The sequence below is a fragment of the Mobula birostris genome, chromosome 1 (genome assembly GCF_030028105.1).
Source record: "Mobula birostris isolate sMobBir1 chromosome 1, sMobBir1.hap1, whole genome shotgun sequence".
In the NCBI taxonomy this organism is placed as follows: Eukaryota; Metazoa; Chordata; class Chondrichthyes; order Myliobatiformes; family Myliobatidae; genus Mobula; species Mobula birostris.
This window is the reverse complement of record NC_092370.1, coordinates 42,679,680-42,699,649: the sequence shown is the minus strand read 5'-3', so window position 1 is coordinate 42,699,649 and position 19,970 is coordinate 42,679,680. Positions and strand designations below refer to the sequence as shown.

Below are 19,970 nucleotides of genomic sequence, written 5' to 3'. Positions count from 1 at the left end.
AATATGAGTGCATTAGGGCTTAACAGTTCTTTATGACATACCAGTGTAACAATCTAGTAGGAAAACTGTGATGCCAAGGTAATTTAACTATTGGATGGTAAATTGTATTCTTATTTTGCTATTGAACTTCATATTAAACCGAATAAAATAATTTCTTCCATTCATAATTTCATGCTTCATTCAATGACAGGGTCATAGGGTTGGTGTTGTTGTATTCAACTTGCATAATCTTCTTCACAGCTGGGACTATTTCTCAAGGCAAGCATTTTGATGAAGAAAGCATTGCTTCTTTGAGCACTGCCCGTGATGAAACTCGTGATGGGTTTTTCATGGAAGATAGTGAACCCACAGTAGCTCAGCTACTTCATGAAAGAACATATTCCTTCTCATTCTGGCCAAAGGTATGTGTAGATTTAATGTATGATTTTTTGATTTGTTATTTTTGCTTTGCAAATATGAAATTGGTACTATTTGTCTCTGGAAATGCATTTTTTAATCCAATCAAATTTGTTCCTTTTAATAAAATAGGAAGAGTGTGGTATTATTTTTTGTTTACAACAATAACATAAAATGGCTGCAATAAAGCATATGGCTTTAATTTTAGATGTACTCGCCCTTTAGTCTCCACATTGAGCTAGTACAGCATGTTTTCTCCCAACTTTTAAAATAAAAAGTCCATTAAGTGCAGGCAAGCAACAAAGATGACTGCCCTTCATATATCAGTAGTTATATATTTCAGAGTTATTATTCTTCTTACCCATACCCCACCCTTCCCATATCAAACCCAGTAGACTAGAATCAGTCAGACAAATGAGAGATTCTGTTATTGAGAGTTTCTTAATAGATTATGATGCTAAGTGTCCAACTGCTTCTCACACTCCACTGCAGAGCACTGCTATTGAGATCTTGAATTTTAGAATCTTTTCTGCATGGTATATCTAAATATTATTAAATATTTATTGATATTTAATTTTGGATAAGCCTTTTGTTATGTGATATGATAAATCAGTTTAATAATAGACTAAATAATATGTAACCCATTACAACTCATTACTGCTGCCATAACAGAATACACCTGTATTTTGGAACAGCACCTTACGGTTTTGTTTTGTTACTTCTATTTATTGTTTTTGCTAACTTCTGTTTATTTCCATTGAACCTACTTTACCTTAGTCTTACAAAGTAAGATAAGACCTCATTTTATTTTGTGTTCTCGATCCGTAATTAATATATTGTTAGTTTCACCTTCACTGCTTCCTTAATAGATCACAAAGTTTGAGTTCCATGATATTTAAAATTACATTCTGGACAATGCTTTTGTTTTTATCACAAACCAGATGAGAGTATTAACAGTAGGTCAGGGAGTGCATTGCAAATCCTCAACATAGCATTTATATGATTATATATATGTATGTGTATCTGTGTATATATTATCACATACTGGTTTTCCTGTACTGTCAGTTGGATACATAAAATGCTTACATTTTTAATATGCTTGCAATCATTTGCATGATTTATGTTTTATTCATTTGCATAAATGCATAGATTGTCTCTTAAGCTTCCTGATCTAAAAGTCAGAAAATCCGATAAAGATCTGGACAAGATAGCATATGGAGATAGGAAAACAGGCTCAGAACACTGAGCCCATGGATATAGGTCTAATGCAAAAGTAGTATTTACATTTGACCGCCTCATCTAATGTTTATATAGCGCTTTTCCTTGATATTCCAATTAGAAAGATAAAGTTTCTATGATTATGTGATTCTTTTTATATTTTGGGTGCACATGTTATACTTTAACTTTGAAAAACGCTGATTTAAGTACATTTGCACAAAAATTCATGTGTGGGTGAATGCTTACTGGAGCTCTGATGCAAGCTTGTATGTACTTCAATGTATTGTTTTACAGGATCGAGTAATGATTAATCGTTTGGACAACATATGTGAAGCAATAATCAAGGGAAAGTGGCCTATAAATAGGCGCCAGCCATTTGATTTTCATGGTATAATCAGCTACACCCCTACTTCAGTAGAAAGCCCTCTGCCAAGGAGGAGTTTTACTGAACTCTCCATTGTTGGTCAAGGGAGCTTCAGTACCTGTGAAGATATAGCAGGTTCTCCTCAGGTGTCAAGGGTAAGTACTTAATATTGTTTTATTATATCAGATGTATGCACTCTAATACTGAGCAACTCTTTGCTGAAAATGTTTCTTAGCCCATTTATAGCAATAAAACTATATTTTGGGAGGGGGAGCTAAAACTTAATCTCTTGTCCTAGTTTATACAAGTCAACTGAGTTTGCTTGGTAGGGGGAGAAAAATAGCAAAATTGAAAGTCAAACCATTGTATCAACTCCCCACCGAGAGTACTTAATCACTTAATCAGATTGTGAACTTTATTGGTCGTGCTGCAGACTTTAAACAATTCATGGTTTTGAAGGACATGATGCAGACTCTTGATGCTAAAACTGTGGATGAGTGCCTAATTCCTCTTGCAATCAGCAATCATCCTGATAAACATGAAGTTGTTCTTTCTACAAGTAGGGGAAGAATAGTGTCAGCTTATCAAGAGTTTTATAAACTATGACTTGTTTAATTCAGTTTAACAATGTGTTCCATTCCTCTGGGCTGTGCATAATTTTATGGCAACATATATATTTGTTACAAGCTTTTGAATCCTTAATTCCTTGATGTCAACTGTTTCAATTTTCAGGATTTCCTTGAATTTATAAAACCTCTAAACCAAGCACTGTTGCTCCATGAGTGCTAGCAATCTTTTTATGTACTGTACCCAAGTCGAAACCAAATGAGGCCTTTCAGTTAAGGAATTAACAAAAGTTAGTTAGTCCAGTATATGTAGATGTTATTCAGTGCTTACTTTAGCTCTTTTAAATGCCCCTAATTTTCTGCTCATTCTGTCATCATCTGTCATTCTGTCATAATGAAAGTAAGTTAGTTGAAACATACTTTTACATGACGCTGAGGGGTTATAAGACCACAAGACGTAAGAGCAAAATTAGGCCATTCAGCCCATTGAGCCTGCTCCACCATTTGATCGTGGTTGATTTATTTTCCCTCGACTCCATTCTCCTGCCATATTCCCATTACCTTTGATGCCCTTTACTAATTAAGTACCTTTCAACTTACATTTGGAATACATGTCCCCCGTAGCTGTCTGTATCACTGTATTCCACAGATTGACCACCCACTGGGTAAAGAAATTCCTCATCTCTGAAAGAGCCCGAAGCACAAATAGATCAGACTTGAGTGCATCATATCATTGGATGACTGAAAGAAATTCAGCAGTTGGTTTCACAAATAATTGGTTAAATACGGATAGTGATGCAGGAAGTTGTAAGGCAATGCTGCAAACCAAACTCTTTTTAAAACAAAATTTAAAAATGCTGGAAACATTCAGCACATGAAGTGGCATCTGTGAAAAAGGAAACAGAACGGAGTTAGGCAAATAAAACTAACCACCGGTAAGAGGTAAGATTTCCTGGCAAGTTTCTAATCAGAATAACAAATGGATACAGTAATTCCTACTTTAAGGTTGACACATGGCAGATCAAGGTAGTAATAACAGGGCTAAAGAGTAAGATTTTATTCTGTTTGGAGTCATAGATCATAGTGATACAGCATTCGGTGTGATGGTGCTATTAAATGGCAACTCTTTGTGTGTGGCTCCGATGGGAATTATCAAATATTCCCATTTAGGACTACGGCTGAAGTCCACAGTCACAGCCATGGGGACTTCAGTAAGCAGCATTGTTTTAAGATATTTAAAAATTCTATTAATACAGAAAGTTGGGGGGGGGGGGGGTCGCATGCAAGTCTTACAGATACGATTGAAACACAGGGGCCTTGGACTTCTACTCCTGACTGCCCTGCCAACAAATGTACCATCTCTGGAAAATAAAATTGAAGACTTCAACAAGATTGCTGTACCAGAGGGACATTAAAGACGGATGTGTTCCCTGCGCAAACGTGGCTTACACCTGCAATTTCAGACACAGTGCTTCACCATTCTCTGCAGAGCCAGGACAGCTCTGTCTTCTAAAGGCAGAGGAGATGGATTAGCTCATCATGGTGCACAAAACTGGCTCTTCTGTCTCAGTCCTTCTCGTCCCACCTGGAACGTCTAGCGGCCAAATGGTGTCCATTTTATCTGCTGAGGGAATTTTCCACCATCATCTTGGTAGCAGTCTACATTCCACCTTGGCCAACATCAGGCAGTCACAGGGGGAGTTGAATAACATATTCGGCTGGCACAAAACTGATGCCCTCCCTATCTTTGCGGGAGATTGAAACCAGGCCAGCTGGAAGAAGTCTGAGTGACTACCACCAATGATCACCTGTGGAACCAACACTGTTATACCACCACCAACCATGCTTACCATGCTATTCCATGCCCACACATTAGAAAGCCCGATTACTTGGCACAAATTCTAGTAACAGTATGTAGGCAGAGACTAAAGCCTGCAGCACCAGTGGTGAGGACCAAGAAAGTATCTTCACGGGAAGCAGAGAAGCCCTAATAGGACTACCTTGAGTCGGTGGACAGGACAATATTCAGGGATTCATCTTCGAGTCTGAATGAATACACTCTAGTTGTCACTGACTTCATCAGGTCCTTTGTGGATAAGTTTATGCCTCTTGTGAACATTCTGGACATACTCAAACCAAAAGCTGTGGATAAACCATAAGATCTGTAGTCTGCTGAGGGCTAGATCAAGACAGGTGATCCAGAACTGTACAAGAAATCCAAGTATGACCTATGGAAGGCTATTTCAAGAGTGAAAAACAATTCTGATTGAGGTTAGAGATGGAATCAAATTCATATCAGCTCTGGCAGGGTTTGCAAGCCATTACTTCCGACAAAGTGAAACTTAACAACGTGAATGACTATGATGCTTCACTCACAGATGAGCTCAACATCTTTTGTGCAAGCTTTGAAAGACAGATTAAAACTACACCTGTATGAGTCATTGCATTATCTGGCGGTCCTGTGATCTCTGTCTTGGAAGCCAATGTCAGAACATCTTTCAAGAGGGTTAATCCACGCAAGGCAGACTCTGATGGTATATTTGGTAGAGTTCTGAAAATCTTTGCCAGCCAACTTGTGAAAGTGTTCAGAAACATCTTCAGTCTCTCAATGCTGCATTCAGAAGTTCCACCTGCTTCAAAAGGGTGACAATCTTACTAGTGCCCAAGAAGAACACAATGAGTTGCCTCAGTGACTATCACCCAGTGGCACTCACATTTACTGTGATTAAGTGCTTTGAGGTTCGCCATGTCAACTCCTGCCTAAGCAAGAACCTGGATCTGTTGCAATTTGCCTATTGAAGCAATAGGTTTACAACAGATGCAATCTCACTGGCTCTGCACTCTGCCTTGGAGCATCATGACCATGGTAATAACTATCTCAAGTTGTTTTTTATTGATTGCAGCTCAGCATTCAACATAACCATAATCGGTTTCAATCAACAAGCTCCAAAGCCTGGGCCTCTGTGCCTCCCTCTACAGCTGGATCCATGACTTCTTCATTGGGAGACCACAGTTTGTGTGGATCAGAGATAACATCTCCTCCTCGCTGGCAATCAAAACTGCACCTCAGGGATGTGTGCTTAGCCCACTGCTCTACTCTCTACACCCACGATTGTGTGCCTAGACAGAGCTCAAACACTATCTATAAACTTGTTGATTGCAGTTATGGTTACCAGAATTTCAGATGATGACAAGGAGGCATATAGAAGTGAGATAGATCAGCTCATTGAGTGGTGTTGCAACAGCAACCCTTGCACTCAATGTCAGTAAGACCAAGCATTTGATTATGGGCTTCCGGAAGGTTAATTCAAGGGAACACACACCAATCCGCATGGAGGGTTCAGGAGTGGAAAGTTCTTGGGCTAAGGGATCTCTGAGGATCTAACCTGGGCCCAACATAATTGATGCAGCTACAAAGAAGGCATGACAGCGGCTATATTTCATTAGTAGTTTGATAAGAATTGATATGTCACTAAAGGCGTGTGCAACTTTCTACAGATATACCTTGCAGAGCATTGTAACTGGTGGCATCATCATCTGCAATGGAGGGGTCAATGCACTGGATTGGAAAAAGCAGCAAAAAGTTGTAAACTCAGTCATCTCCATCATGGACACTAGCCTTCCCAGGATCGAGGACACCTTCAAAAGGTGCTGCCTCAAAAGGGCGGCAATCCATCGCCCAGGATGCGCTGCCTTCTCGTTGCTACCATCAAGGAAGGGGTACAGGAGCCTGAAGACATGATCAACATTCTAGGAACAGCTTCTTCCCCTCTGCCATCAGATTTTTTTTAAATGGACAATGAACCCATGAACACTACCTTGTTATTTTTTTCCTCTCTTGCACTACTTATTACAGTTTTATAAATGTATGTAGTAATCTATAGGTTATTATGTATTGCTGCCACAACACAACAGATTTCAAAGTTCAAAGTACATTTATTATTGAAGTATGTATATACCAAAGTATGGTGCCGACTCTCTGGGCGCATCTTGGAAAAAGCGACACAACAGGCTTTTAATATCGTAAATCAGCGAGTTGTTTGTTATGTCTCCCCTCTCACTGTGAAATGGGGATACCTTTTTCCCCTAATTAAGAAGAGAGGGAGGTATGATGAATGACCAGGTGAATGAGTAGTCTTTGGGGTACTGCAAGTCTGTGTCTTTATTGATGCTTTGCTGCATGCTTGAGTGCTCAATGAAGGGTGCAGATGCTTTTTTGCTTTGTTGCCTTGCTGCTGCTTGTGTGTGGGAGGGGGGTACTGAGGGGGGCTTTGGGGTTCTAATGCTTTAACTATCATTCTTTGGGGCACTCTGTTTTTGTGGATGGTTGTGAAGAAAAAGAATTTCAGGATGTATATTGTATACATTTCTCTGACATTAAATGTACCCATTGAAACCTATATATTGTACAACCTTGATTCATCTCCTTGTTGACAGCCACAAAACAAAGAAACCCAATGGAACCCATTTTTAAGAAGCTATCAAATACCCAATGTGCAGAAAAAAAAACAAATTGTGCAAACAACAAAAGTAAGCAAATAGCATTCAGAACTGAAATTCACGAAAGATATGAAGCCGGCAGCTGATTCGGGAGCCCATTAGTTGCAGGCCACAGCCTCAGTTCAGTGCAGAAATGAGTAAACCTTGCAGAATAGTGAGCTGAACCGGTCTGTTCCCTCGCCTCCAGCCCTGACACCCTGACCTTTTCAATCTGGCCTGGCACTTAAATCGTCTGAACTTCGGGTTGTCCTTTGCTTTCAGACATGCCAATGTGCTTCGATGTGCTCTCTGGCCCAGGCCCCACCACCTCAATTCAACTCGCACCTGTCCTTTTCAATTCGGCCTGACGTTTAATCAATCAAACTCGAGTCTTTCCTTCCTCCCAGGCCTGGACCTTGCCTCGAATCTGCTTCATTGAATCACCTCCAAGTCCGCTCCAGCAATGGCTAAACATTGTTTCATCCTTGTGCCTGGGCCAAGCCATCTCAATTTGGCCCATAGATGTCATGCCGCTGCAACCATCCTGCACCTTTAAGACTTCAGTTCACGCTGCAATAATGCCAGGTCTTATAGGCAGTTCAAAAGCTCAACTTCAAAAGGGAAGTAACAGGCTATTGAGTGCAGTGATCGTTTACCAGGAAAAGTGTGATGTAATAGTTAGTAATTTTGTTTGTTTTGTTTGTCACCAGCAAGTAGTCACTGAGCTTCACCAGCACCATCGTAAGCACGACACATGCCTGTGATATTAAATCCGATCCAATATATTGCCATAAGCTTATTGAAATTTTAATTTTATTGTGTTCAGTTTAGAGTAATAACTAGCTAAGTACTCTAATTCAGGTCTTTTATTGCTCCTATTTGGCTGTATTTAAAAAAGATTGACTTTTAATAGGGCTCTAATTTCCTCACTTGAAATCAAACAGAAACCAGAGAGCCTTTGCAATTGTTGAAGGTAATAAATGCAATAGAATGAAAGTAGGTTTACCTTTGATATCTAAATCTGTATGTTTTTCATTACAGGATGATGCAATGAACCTATCAGTTCCAAGACAACGCAGGAGACGGCGAAAGAAGATTGAAATAGAAGCTGAGCGAGCTGCAAGACGAAGAAATCTGATGGAGATGGTGGCTCAGCTTCGTGAGTCCCAGGCAGCCTCAGACAGTGGACAAGAAAGAGCTGTAGATTTATCAAAAGCCTCCAGAGAGGCAAGAAGTTCTACCTCAGTCAGTAACCCTTCTGTTAATCCCAAGTACGTTTTGTCGAATGCCTCTGTGCCAGTATCAGATGCCTATAAAGCCCATGTTGAAATGCTGCAAGCAGGCCTTTCACGAACACCAACTGGACTTATGATTAATGGTTCACTAGTTGATGGGGAAATGCCAATAAAAAGGAGAAGAGGAAGGAGGAAAAATGTGGAGGGGCTTGATCTCTTATTTATGAACAACAAACGGACGACATTAAATGCTGTAAGTAATGTTTAAAGGGGAAAAGATCTTGGAATTTTTTGAATTTCTTGTTCATAATTCCCCTAACCCAACCCCATCTTGAGTGAAATCAATTCAAAGTAATGGACATGGCTTTCCTTTTTCATGTGAACGTATTCTTAGAATCTAAGCAAGATTTTCACTTTGTAAACATGAGAAAATGATGGGCAGAAAATATCTTTGGTTTAATGCTTTTCCAAAAAAGTAGCTGTTTAGCAGCTTTAAATGATCAGAAATGAAACAACGTGCTTCCTAGCTAAGTTCTACAGTGAAGTTGTAGAAAATATGGCACTTTACGGACAGTGAGCTCCCACAAATAGCAACTTCAAAATAATCAGTTAATTTTTTTTTAGTAAAGTTGATTATTGAAGACTACTGGCCAAGCCACATGATAACCTTTTCTTTGAAATGGTGCTATGGGTTATTTTATCTGTATTGGGGCTATTTTCTGTGTCTCGGTTTAAGATCTCAGTTGAAAATAGGTGGGAGAATTTTTCTCACTCCACACATTGTAACTCTTGCCGGTGATTCAGAGCGACATCAGCAATAGTTATGACTTTTGTTATGAATCTCGTGGTTTACAGCTAAGGGTAACAAAGCGTGCTATTTTATGCTATGTCATCCTTTGTCAATCTTTTATTTTTTTGTATTGATGTTCTCATTTTACCACTAAAGATACTCTGCTTCTGGCTATAGTTATGTTGTGAAGCATTGGTGTATTCTAATCAGAAACTTGGGCAATAAATGTACTGAAATTGGGCTGCTTCCTTAAAGAAATCCAAAATGAATGTAAAGAATATTTTACATTTTATATTCAGATTATACATGGCCAAATTAAGAAAAATATCATTATTGATTTTTGCCCTAAGTAGGTATTTTTGTTTTGTTCAATTTATTACTAACCCACAATTACTCTTGAGAGCACCCTGCTGAGTTGCCAGCTTGAACACCTTATAGATAACTTGTTGAATATATTCTCGCAATGCAAATGGATAGGTTTTTTTTTCTGGATTTTGACCCAGTGATGATGAATTGGTGACATATTTCTGTCAAGATCATGAGTTGCTTAAAGGGAAACTTGGGGATGATGATTTTCCCATCCGCAACTGTGTTGCAGTGATCATTGGTCTGAAGTGGGTATTTTGTCAAAGATGTCAGCAAGTTGCTGAACTCATGGAAGGAGTTAATGTTTTAGCTGATAATAGATTGCCTGTCTAGTTAACTGTTTTGTACTGAAAGATGTCATGCTTCATGAGTGTTTTAGCAGACAAGTGCAGAGTGTTCCATTGTATTCTTATGTCTTTTAAAAAGTGGATGAAGATTTGAGACAACAGGCAATTCACTCACTGCAGAATCCCACTGACTCTCAGAATTTATGTATGCTGCACTACAGTAATATCAAATGTTCAGTTTGCATTGATCCTTAAGATCTTGACGTGATGATAGATTATTAAATATCAATAGAAAGTGATTAGACTTGAAAGTTTACCAGTACTATTTGATACAATGTTACCAGCTTCATATTAACCTAAGCCTGAATGTTGTTCAGCTCTCACTACATGGACAATATTGTTAAATTATGTGAGGATTTGTGAATGGGGTTGAACACTTGGCATTCATCAGTGAGCATCACTGTTCTGCTCAATTGATGGAAAGAAAGTTTTTGAAAAGCAGAGGACATTGGCTATCAATGCTCTGACAATATCTCACAATGAAGTCTTGAGTCTGGGATGACTGTACTTTTAAAACAATCAAACATAGCTCTTTCTTCCTAGATCAAAGAAATGTCTCCCAATAATTCCAATTAATGTCAATGCTCCTCTAGGTTCTTGATGCTAAACTCTGAAAATATTACCTTGACGTCACTCTCACCCTGCTACTAGGTTCATGTTTAAGCCAAGACTATGATGACAACTATTGCCTGCCTGATCCAAATGCTGTGTTGGTTAACAAATCTGATGGTGGAAAAGTACTATTTGATAGCCATGTCAGCAGTATCTGCCATCATTTTGCTGATAATTGGAATGGGTTATTGACTCAATTTGATTTGTTGCCAGGCAAAAATAGAGTTTCTCATGGTGGAACAATTTTGGTAATTGGTACAGCAAGATCTCTTTTACAGGTCTCCATTACTGCCACTCATTGAAAACTGCAGAATCCCTCTCTTGTTATCATACCATCAGGATTCCAGAGTTGTTTTTATTCACTTTGTTTCTTAGGCCGGTATAAATCAGGTTGTATGCTGCGATGGTAAGAACCTTAGAGGCAGAGATGGGTCATCGACTGATTTGAAGCTGAAGGTGATGTTATCAATTTTGCTGGACTCGGCATTACTAAGAATATTTGTAGTCCTTGAGCTTAATTCATGACTGCATATTGCAGAATTGCAGAGCTTTGATCTGATTCATTATTTGTGGGGTTCCTGAGCTTTTTCCGTAAGCGTGCTGCTGCCACTGTTTAGTATCAAGTTGTTTTCGATATATTTATTTAAACCTGGTGTACTCCTAGTATGTTCTTCTACAGTTGTTAAACCAGTGTTGACCATCTAACTTAATGGTAATGTTAATGAGAAACATATTGAAACATGAAGTAACAGGTTGTAGTAATGTGTTTGCTAATAATCTCTTCTCGGGCTTCCAGCCGAGTACAGGTATCAACCGACGTTTCGATGACAAACTCTGCCATCTTAATCGGGATGATGCCTGGGCATGTCTAGTCTGGTGGTATTTATACCACCATTGCCTGTCGCTCCTGATTGGTTAGTCCTCATTCAAATCAAGAGTTCCACTGTCCAACCATGTGTACACTAGATCCTTTTTTAATGTTTTTGCTGTTTATTCAGAATTAATAATGGTGCTACAATTAAGTAATGTACATTTGAAGTTCCTCACCAGGAGTATATTCTGAGATGTTGCTGCCCTCAGTGCTGCTTCAATTAAAGTTCAAAATGGAGAAATGTTGTGGCTCAACAGCTGGAGGAAGATGGTGGATAGTAATGAGCAGATGATTTCCTTGCACATATTTCCATGATAGCAAAAGATTTCAATTTCAATTCTGGAATGAACATTTGAGCATTCCTGTGCCATTCCATGGTGACTTTATTTGTGTGCTGCCATTTCAGCCAGCCCATCTTGCTGCAGTGGTAGGCTATATCTAGATAATGGTTAAGTTTGCTGTGAGCTGAAAGCTTTGTTGCTGCGAGTAGGACTCTTAGGCAGTTGCTTGATTAGACTGTACAGCAGTTCTCCCTATTTTGAAAATGAAGGAAAGGGCTTTGTAGGGGCATCAGGGCTGAATATACATTGTTGTATTTGGTGCCCGAGTCAATAGTGGCTGATATCTGTTTTCTTATTATTATTCAGTTTGATTCAACTGAATTACTTATTTGGGTATTATGTGCAGCAATTAGGAGTTGATTACTTGCTATGGATATGAAATTGCATGGGTCAACTTGGGTAGAGACTACATATTACTTCCCTGGAGTTTTGTAGTAGTTCATTTTAATTGGATAATTATTTTATAGTGCAGTAATGATTTGTGGTTTACCAGGTTGCTGCAAAGCTAGATTGTCCAGATCAGTTTTTGTAAATATGTTGCAATTCTCTCTTTTGATAAATGCGATGGATTGCTGTTTGTGCCTGTTCTTAAAAGGAAAACCAAACTTCACTTTCAATAGTTTGATTTAGGTTAGAATGGAAACATGAATATTCAGCAAGACGGGCAGCATCTGTGGAGGGGGACGTGAGTTAATTTTTCAAGTTGGTGACCTTTCTTCAAGTTCAAGTTTAATTGTTATTCAATTGGACATGAATGCCCATGAATACAGCCAAAAGAAACAGCCTTACTCTGGGACCAAGGTGCAAAACACAGTACCAACAATCACACACAGCACAAGGCATATACAAGATAGCTGTAAACATGCAGTCACGCACAAAAAATAGTCCCAAGTCCTTGAACATTGCAGCAGTCTGCAGAAGAACACAATACATCTCACCTTCCACCAAGCAAACACTGGAGGGCAGCACCGACGCCAGCCTGGACATTGCGCACACCAACTCTCCTGGATGGCTGTAAACAGGCGGACATTGTGACTAGAAGCCACACAGCTCTCTAGCCAATAAACCAGTGACTTACAGAATTCCACATTACCATTGACCAACAGGGTCTTGTGATCACAAAGAAAGCGGCCAAGACAATCACTCACTGTTAGACTCACACCACTTTCATGCACTGATGCATCTCTGTAGCAGGCAGCAACATGGTCAGCACTAAGCCTAGCTCCTGCAGTACTTTAAGTTCTTAATGTACAGCAGGGTCTTGCATCATTAAAAAAAATCTTTAATGAAGACAATAACACCTTTAGTTGGCCCCGTAGAAGCCACTGTGTCCATGCCATCTTACTGGGCATAGGCATTACCAGAATCCTTCAGGTCTGTTTTTTTTTGAAGGTCCATCAACATTAAATTATCTCTCCACAGGTCTGCTTAACTTTATAAGTATTTACATATTTTGCATTTGTTTTACAATGCCAAAAACACACAAGATGCTTGATTTCAGATTTTTCTTTCTAAATTTTCTTTCAGAGATTAATTCAAATTCTCTAACTGCCATGATGAGATTTGAACTAATGTTCTCTGAAACGTGAGTCCAGTGCCTCAGTGATGCATGTCCTTCTGCAGATGTTTTAGTGCTTCACTCCCTCGATTTGCTTCATGATCTCTGTAATCATCTGTGTTCTAATTCCTGAACCCTAACTGCAGTAGTGAGTGACTGTACAGGACCAATGTCAGTAAAACAAAATCCATTGGCTGATGAAAACCATTTGCCGTGCACGTTTCTAGATATTTAAGGCACCAAGTATTTTACTGCATTTTTGAGTTTTATAGTATAGACAAGCGATTATTTGTCATAGTATTGGTAATGATGCATTTCTACATGCAGGATGATGCAGAAGTGGCCAAAGCTTTTGAAGAGAGCATGCAGACAGCATCACAACTAAGAAACATTCCATCTCCTGGTCAATTGGACCCAGAGGCACACATACCTGTTGTTAACTTGGAAGATGGGACCAGGCTTGTAGGCGAAGCTGCCCCTAAAAATAAAGATTTGGTGGAATGGCTGAAAGTTCACCCAGCTTATACAGTGGATATGCCTAGTTATGTACCAGTAAGTACTGCAGTGTAAATTTTACTTGGTGTCATGTTTGGATGATACTGTCAGTTTATCATAAAAACCAGCAAGCCAGTCTTCATGAAGCAAGAGCTGAAACAATATTCAGGCTTGTCCAATTTAGATTGAATGACATTTTTCATTTATTGCTGATTTTGTGACCTTTAGTTAGAAAATATTTTGTTCCCAGTCCATTGATGAGAATGCAGAAGTTTACAGGTGCAAGAAATTAAAGCAGATGAAACTGAAAACATTTACAGGTCAGGCAACTTCGGTAAAGAATGAAACGTAATGTTTCAATGACTATTCAGCAGAACTAGGAGAATTTTAAAATTGTGGTGCAGAAGAGGTGGAGAGAATAAAGGATATTATCCATGATAAACTGATACGAAATATGGTGTTGCCACAAAGGATTGTAAGGTTTATTAATGACAAATGATCTGAATAGGCGAGATGTAGACAAATGAAGGAGGGAAGACAGCAGAAAGGGGTAAGGTAGAAAAAGAGATTGCTCAAACTGCCTAGCAGTGAGGCAGCATCTTTGAAGAGAGATGGCTGCTGGCTTCTCTTTGGAATGGCTGGTTATCTACAATCATCAAAGTCTGTGTTGTTAGTTCTGATTATGAAGGTAGGGTGAAATGATGATCCTCAAGTTTGCATTGGAACAGTATCAGAGGTATCAGAGGCAACAGTGGTGTTGTAATGTAGAATTTAAGTGACTGGTGAGTGGGAACATCACTGCATGCAGTTGGGATGGCTTGGAAAGGGAATCTTAAAAACACTTTGCATTTGTGTTTTTAATGAGGCCTAACAAAAAAAATCCTGCCCTGAAATTCTTTGCAGGATCCCAGACTCAAGCATAAAGAGGCCTTAATCTCACTTATTTTCATAGACGTCAATTGAACTTAATAGCAACAATTCAGTTTTCTGCACTCTGTTCCTTCATTAACTTAGAAATTTCAGTCAGATCATTCCAAAATCTCCAGTGATGTATTGAGGTTATATGCTTTTACAGGCCTTTTAAAAACAAGAAGTTCCACATTTGTATGAATGATATTTCAACAGAATAGAAGTTGCACTCAGTTGGAATAACACAAAAAATGCTAGAGGAAGTCAGCAGTTGGAATGCTTGCATTTCTCATCTAATAAATATATGGAATAAAACGACTATTAAATGTGAACAACTATTAAGTCTTGAAATTTTGGCCATGTGAATTTATTTTTATAAGACACCAAAATGATCAATAGTGAAAATATAACATTTTTCTCTTTTCAGAAGAGTGGAGAAGTGCTGTTGACCCCATTTCAGAAGCCTAAACAGAAAAGGCATCGCTGCAGAAATCCAAACAAACTGGATGTTAACACTTTGACAGGGGATGAAAGAGTGCCTGTTGTTAACAAAAGAAATGGGAAAAAGGTATGGCTATTTGAAGATAAAATTTGGTGATCAGATATCCAGGATCATTTTGCTTTAGACAATTGATGCTTATTGTTAATGCTAAGCTATATTGAGGTTTCTAGACACCTACCCAAACAATACAAAAGCTGATATCCTGGTATTGATATTAATACAGCCAAATTTACAATACACAAAAGATTTTATTAATAAGATGCCAGGATGTTTTGCACCTAACAAATTACTTGTGTCAGGCTGTACTTACTTTGCATCCACAGAATTTATGGCATAGTAAGATTCTGCAAGCACCAAATGCAGTCAGTGATCAGTAACCTCTCTGGTTTTGGTTGTACCTGCTTCATACTGTTCCTCACATTCACATACCCATGAGAGCAGTGAGGCCATGACACAGGTTTATGTAAAATTGGTTAGGCTGCAACTGGAGTACACGTGTGATGCTGGTCACCACACTATAAAGAGGACCTGGAGTGGAGTGTACATTTCAAAAAATGTTGCCTGGGGTGGAGTGTTTCAGTTTTGAAGGACTGGTGGAGGAAGCTGAGGGGTGTTAATGGTAGAGCAATACAAAATTATAAAGGGCATTAACAGGGTAGGTACTAAGAAACTATTTTCCTCCAGAACACCATTGTCAAAATCTAGAAGGCAGACGTTTGTTTTAAAGCGAATGAAGAAGTACATTTTCACCCAGCAGCTGTTTGGAGTCTAAAATGCACTGCCTTAGAGGGTGGTGGAGGTGAGTAGACTTGCAACATTTAAATATCAAGACAAGCTAAGCCTTTGGAAGGTTTCAAACCAAGTGCTGAAAAATGGAATTAGAGTAGATCAGTAGTGAATGGTCACTGTAGATGTACATCATGAGTAGAAGGCATGTAAATTTGAATTAAATATATTAAGCATTACTCAAGTTATTAAAACTTTTTTCTCCATGTTTATTAGATGGGTGGTGCCATGGCCCCACCAATGAAAGATTTGCCTAGATGGCTCGAAGAAAACCCTGAGTTTGCTGTCGCACCTGATTGGGCTGATGTGGTCAAGCAATCTGTAAGTGTGCCTTTTCTTATCATGGCCAGTTTTAACAAAATAAATTAGTTGTTTGAGAACTTCTGTAGAACTCACAGGTAGCAACGTATTGGTCATGGGTTTTACAAATTGTTTTGGAGTAAAAATTTGTCTTGGCGTTGGGCACTAACGATAGTATTTTTTATGCTCTGCTTCATTTGCTCCGTTGAAGTCAGTGGGACAAACTTCCAGAAGTGGAGCACAATACATACACTGTGTGTAGGCCAGGGAATGAATTCCTACCCTTTTGACTTTAGAAATTGAGTTTATTTCTGTTCAAGATTAATAAGGGATCACCCAGTTGTTACGCCAGATCAGTTAAAGTCCTATCAAGTGGTGATTTTTTTAAAATCAAGTTGTAATTGTTTACAGATCCTTTACGATTACTTTAAAATGCCATCATTGAGATGTGTAACATGAAACATTGTCATAACTTGTTTGGTAAAAAAGGAGTGATTGATGAATGACAATTCAACAATGGTTCAGACTGTTATGGAAGTTATTAAAATACTGTATTGATTATAGAATTTAGTTCTTCTCTGATGCTTACGTCTGTATGTGATAATGTTCCTGATGAGGCACATTTGGCAGCTATCCATCAAATTTTCACTGAAATTAGTTTTCCCTAAGTGTTGGCATTGTTGGCTGTTGGCAGAGTTTAGATATGAAATAGTAGCTTTATCTTGTCACTGCAGCACTGAAGCATTTATCTCTAGGTGCACAGTATTTGGAATTTGAATAAATAATACAGAGGTCTTCAATATCTTAAGAGATATTGGTGTGTAATCAAAATTTATTTTTAAAACTGTAAATCAATGATAAGGAGTTCATTGCAGTTCAGAATTCATTAACACAAGAACATTTGCAGATGCTGGAAATCCAAAACAACACACACAAAATGCTGGAGGAACTCAACAGGCCAGGCAGCATCTATGGAAAAGAGTAAACAGTTGACTTTTTGGTCCAAGACCTTTCAACAAGACTGATGAAGGAACTTGGTCCGAAACAACAGGGCTGATGAAGGATCTTTGCCTGAAACTTCGACTGTACGCTTTACCATAGATCCTGCCTGGCCTGCTGAGTTCCTCCAGCATTTTGCATGTATTGCTCAGAATTCATTGTATTCACCCTGTTTTTTTTTCCCCTCGCCCTAGGGATTTTTACCAGAGTCCATGTTTGACCGTGTTCTCACTGGACCAGTTGTTCGAGAGGAGGGAGCAAGTAGGAGGGGAAGACGGCCTAAGAGTGAGATTGCTAAAGCTGCAGTTGCAGCTGCTGCTTCGGCTTCAGGAATAAACCCACTACTGATGAACAGTCTTTTTGCTGGAATGGATCTTGCAAGCCTCCAGAACTTACAAAACCTGCAAAGTCTTCAGTTAGCTGGATTGATGGGCTTCCCATCAGGCCTGGCTACAGCTGCTACAGGAGGAGATACAAAAAACCCTGCTTCATTACTACCACTGATGCTCCCAGGTATGGCAGGACTACCCAATATGTTTGGACTAGGAAGCTTGTTAAGCAACCCTTTGACTGCTACAGCTAGTACTTCTTCAGCAGCGCCGGGTTCAAGTGAAAGTGGTATTTCGTCTAAGACAGAAAATGATAAAGAAAATGATAAAGAAAATGAAGATAAAGAAATTAACAGTGCAGAATCTGCAGTTGATTCTAATAGTGCAAGTTCGAGCTCTTTCACAGCTACTGCAACCACTGGACTGTCCAACAACCCTCTAGCATTCAACCCATTCTTGCTTTCCACTATGGCTCCTGGATTATTCTACCCATCTATGTTTCTTCCTCCTGGCTTGGGAATGACCTTGTCTGGGTTTCCTCCTACTACACTGGCTGGACTGCAGAGCACAGTAAGCTCGAGTGAGGACAAGGAGGATAAGACAGATGGCAAAACTGAAGACAGCAGTTTTATTGAAGGAGAAGCCAATTCAGATGACAGTGATCCTGTGGGAAGCCCAAGTAAGCCAGCAGATTCGTCTCTTGTGGAAGATGAATTGGTACAGGCAACAGGGTTGGACTCAGTTGAGGGAGAAGAGGAGGAAGATGAGGATTAATTACATTTCCAGTTACTTAAGTGTTTTAAAACTCTTCAAGTCGTAGTCCTACTGTTTACATATTCATTAAATGTCCACACATAGTTTTTTAAGCTATCTCTGTAACATAGTGTAGCAAATTTCCAAGTCATGTTATGCAGATGTCAAAGATGTCTTGGTCATAAGTATTATGCAGTGCATTATTTATTATCCTAGAAGCGATATCAAGTTCAAAAATGTGTCTGAATTTAAGGAATGAAGTTAAAATAAATGCTCTGCTTTTTGTTTTCACCAATGGTAATTTGTGATACGCAACAAACTTCGATCATGGCATGTGATTGTTAGTGACCGAAGCAGTTTCTGCTGATAAAGGAATAATGAAGATGTATATTTAACATTGCTGTGAAGAGCACAGATGGACAAAAGTCATTGTAGAACATATCTTGCCTATAGATTTGACTGTATATAAAAGAGTCCACACTGACAATCCCCACGATAGTGTGAAGGTCTCACCCCGGAGGCACAGCAATAACTTGGCAGCTGTTGAATGTTTTTTTTAAAAATCTGGACAATAAAAAGCCTGAAGGGTGACACAATTTCTGACATAAACTACAGTTGATTTGCATTGTCTCATGATTTTTTTTTCTTGTAATGCACTGTTGTAAACAAAATTCAGGTACATTTCTCTAAAAGAAAGGACTTTGTTACTTTAGCCACAAAGCTAAACAGCATTACCTCAGTTCTACTAGCATTGAAGTTTACAAACATGACTTTGTAAATGTATGTTTTCTTTGTTGTGATGTTTTTTAAAAAATTTGAAAACTGCTATCATGTAAGATAAGATGTAAATTGCTGCCAACTGTAGTAACGATGCTTTTAATAAAAGTGACCCATGATATGCAGTGACATGTACTGTAGAAAAGCAAAATTCTAGAGAAACCAAATTATGATTGGTGTTCACTAGTTACATTGCTTAGTAGCAATAGAAACACATACCATATTCTGGCTCCTGGAAAGTTTTTTTGGTTTATTGGTGAAGTAAATGTTTACAAATGGACAATACATGTACTTAAAATGCAAAGAAATTTAGCTTTATTATTAAACCAATTCAGTATTAGGTATCCTGGTTTCATTATGTTCTGTTCTATCCTTACCTATTAGAAATGCTGATGGTATACTGCACGGCATCATTGTAACGATAATGTTGGTAGCAACAGAAATTAAGTCTTTCTCATTTGAGCAGGTGCCACATTGCATAGCTGGAAGAAGCAATTGTGGTGAATACTGTGGATGAGCTGGATTGTAAATGAAGTGGAATGAGGAGTATCTACACTTCATTATGCTGTAATGCCATCCTGTTATATGACAACTGGTGGAATTATTCATTTCAGGTAGTGAAAAAATTGTTATGGAATCGAATTTTTAAATTTCATTAGCCTTGGTCTAATTTCCAACAATGCAATTCAATTCTTACAGTAACCTGCTTGAAGAAATTTTGGAATTGTAATGCAGTATATCTTGTGTGATGTGAGTTTTTTTCCACAATCAGTGAATAATAAATCCAGTATTGCAGCTTTCTAAAGGAGTTGTTCTGTTTGGAAGTGGGAAGCTTGGGATTTTCGCTCCTGGAAATCTGTCCCTTTATATACTAATGCTAACTATTTCTTGCAAGACTGCTCTTCAGGTCTACATTAAAAGAGAGCTATTAGAAATAATTTATTTGATAGCCAGTACAATTTTATGTTGTGTTATTG

At 38.7% G+C, this 19,970-nt stretch overlaps 1 protein-coding gene across 6 annotated transcripts in view; it reads left to right on the top strand.

The window, feature by feature from the left end:
- chd7 (chromodomain helicase DNA binding protein 7) overlaps window positions 1-19,753 on the top strand; it is a 232,204-nt gene extending 212,451 nt beyond the window's left edge. For 4 of the 6 annotated variants that reach the window (XM_072254598.1, XM_072254614.1, XM_072254590.1 and 1 more), the window contains 7 exons: window positions 241-401; window positions 1,909-2,133; window positions 8,065-8,511; window positions 13,471-13,695; window positions 14,975-15,115; window positions 16,052-16,156; window positions 17,329-19,753. In XM_072254598.1, the coding sequence (XP_072110699.1) occupies window positions 241-401; window positions 1,909-2,133; window positions 8,065-8,511; window positions 13,471-13,695; window positions 14,975-15,115; window positions 16,052-16,156; window positions 17,329-18,237 (2,213 nt within the window). In that variant the 3' untranslated portion in view covers window positions 18,238-19,753. The remainder of the gene's footprint in view (window positions 1-240; window positions 402-1,908; window positions 2,134-8,064; window positions 8,512-13,470; window positions 13,696-14,974; window positions 15,116-16,051; window positions 16,157-17,328) is intronic. The other 2 variants (XM_072254605.1, XM_072254623.1) reach the window with 2 other exon arrangements.
- Window positions 19,754-19,970: the final 217 nt, after the last annotated feature.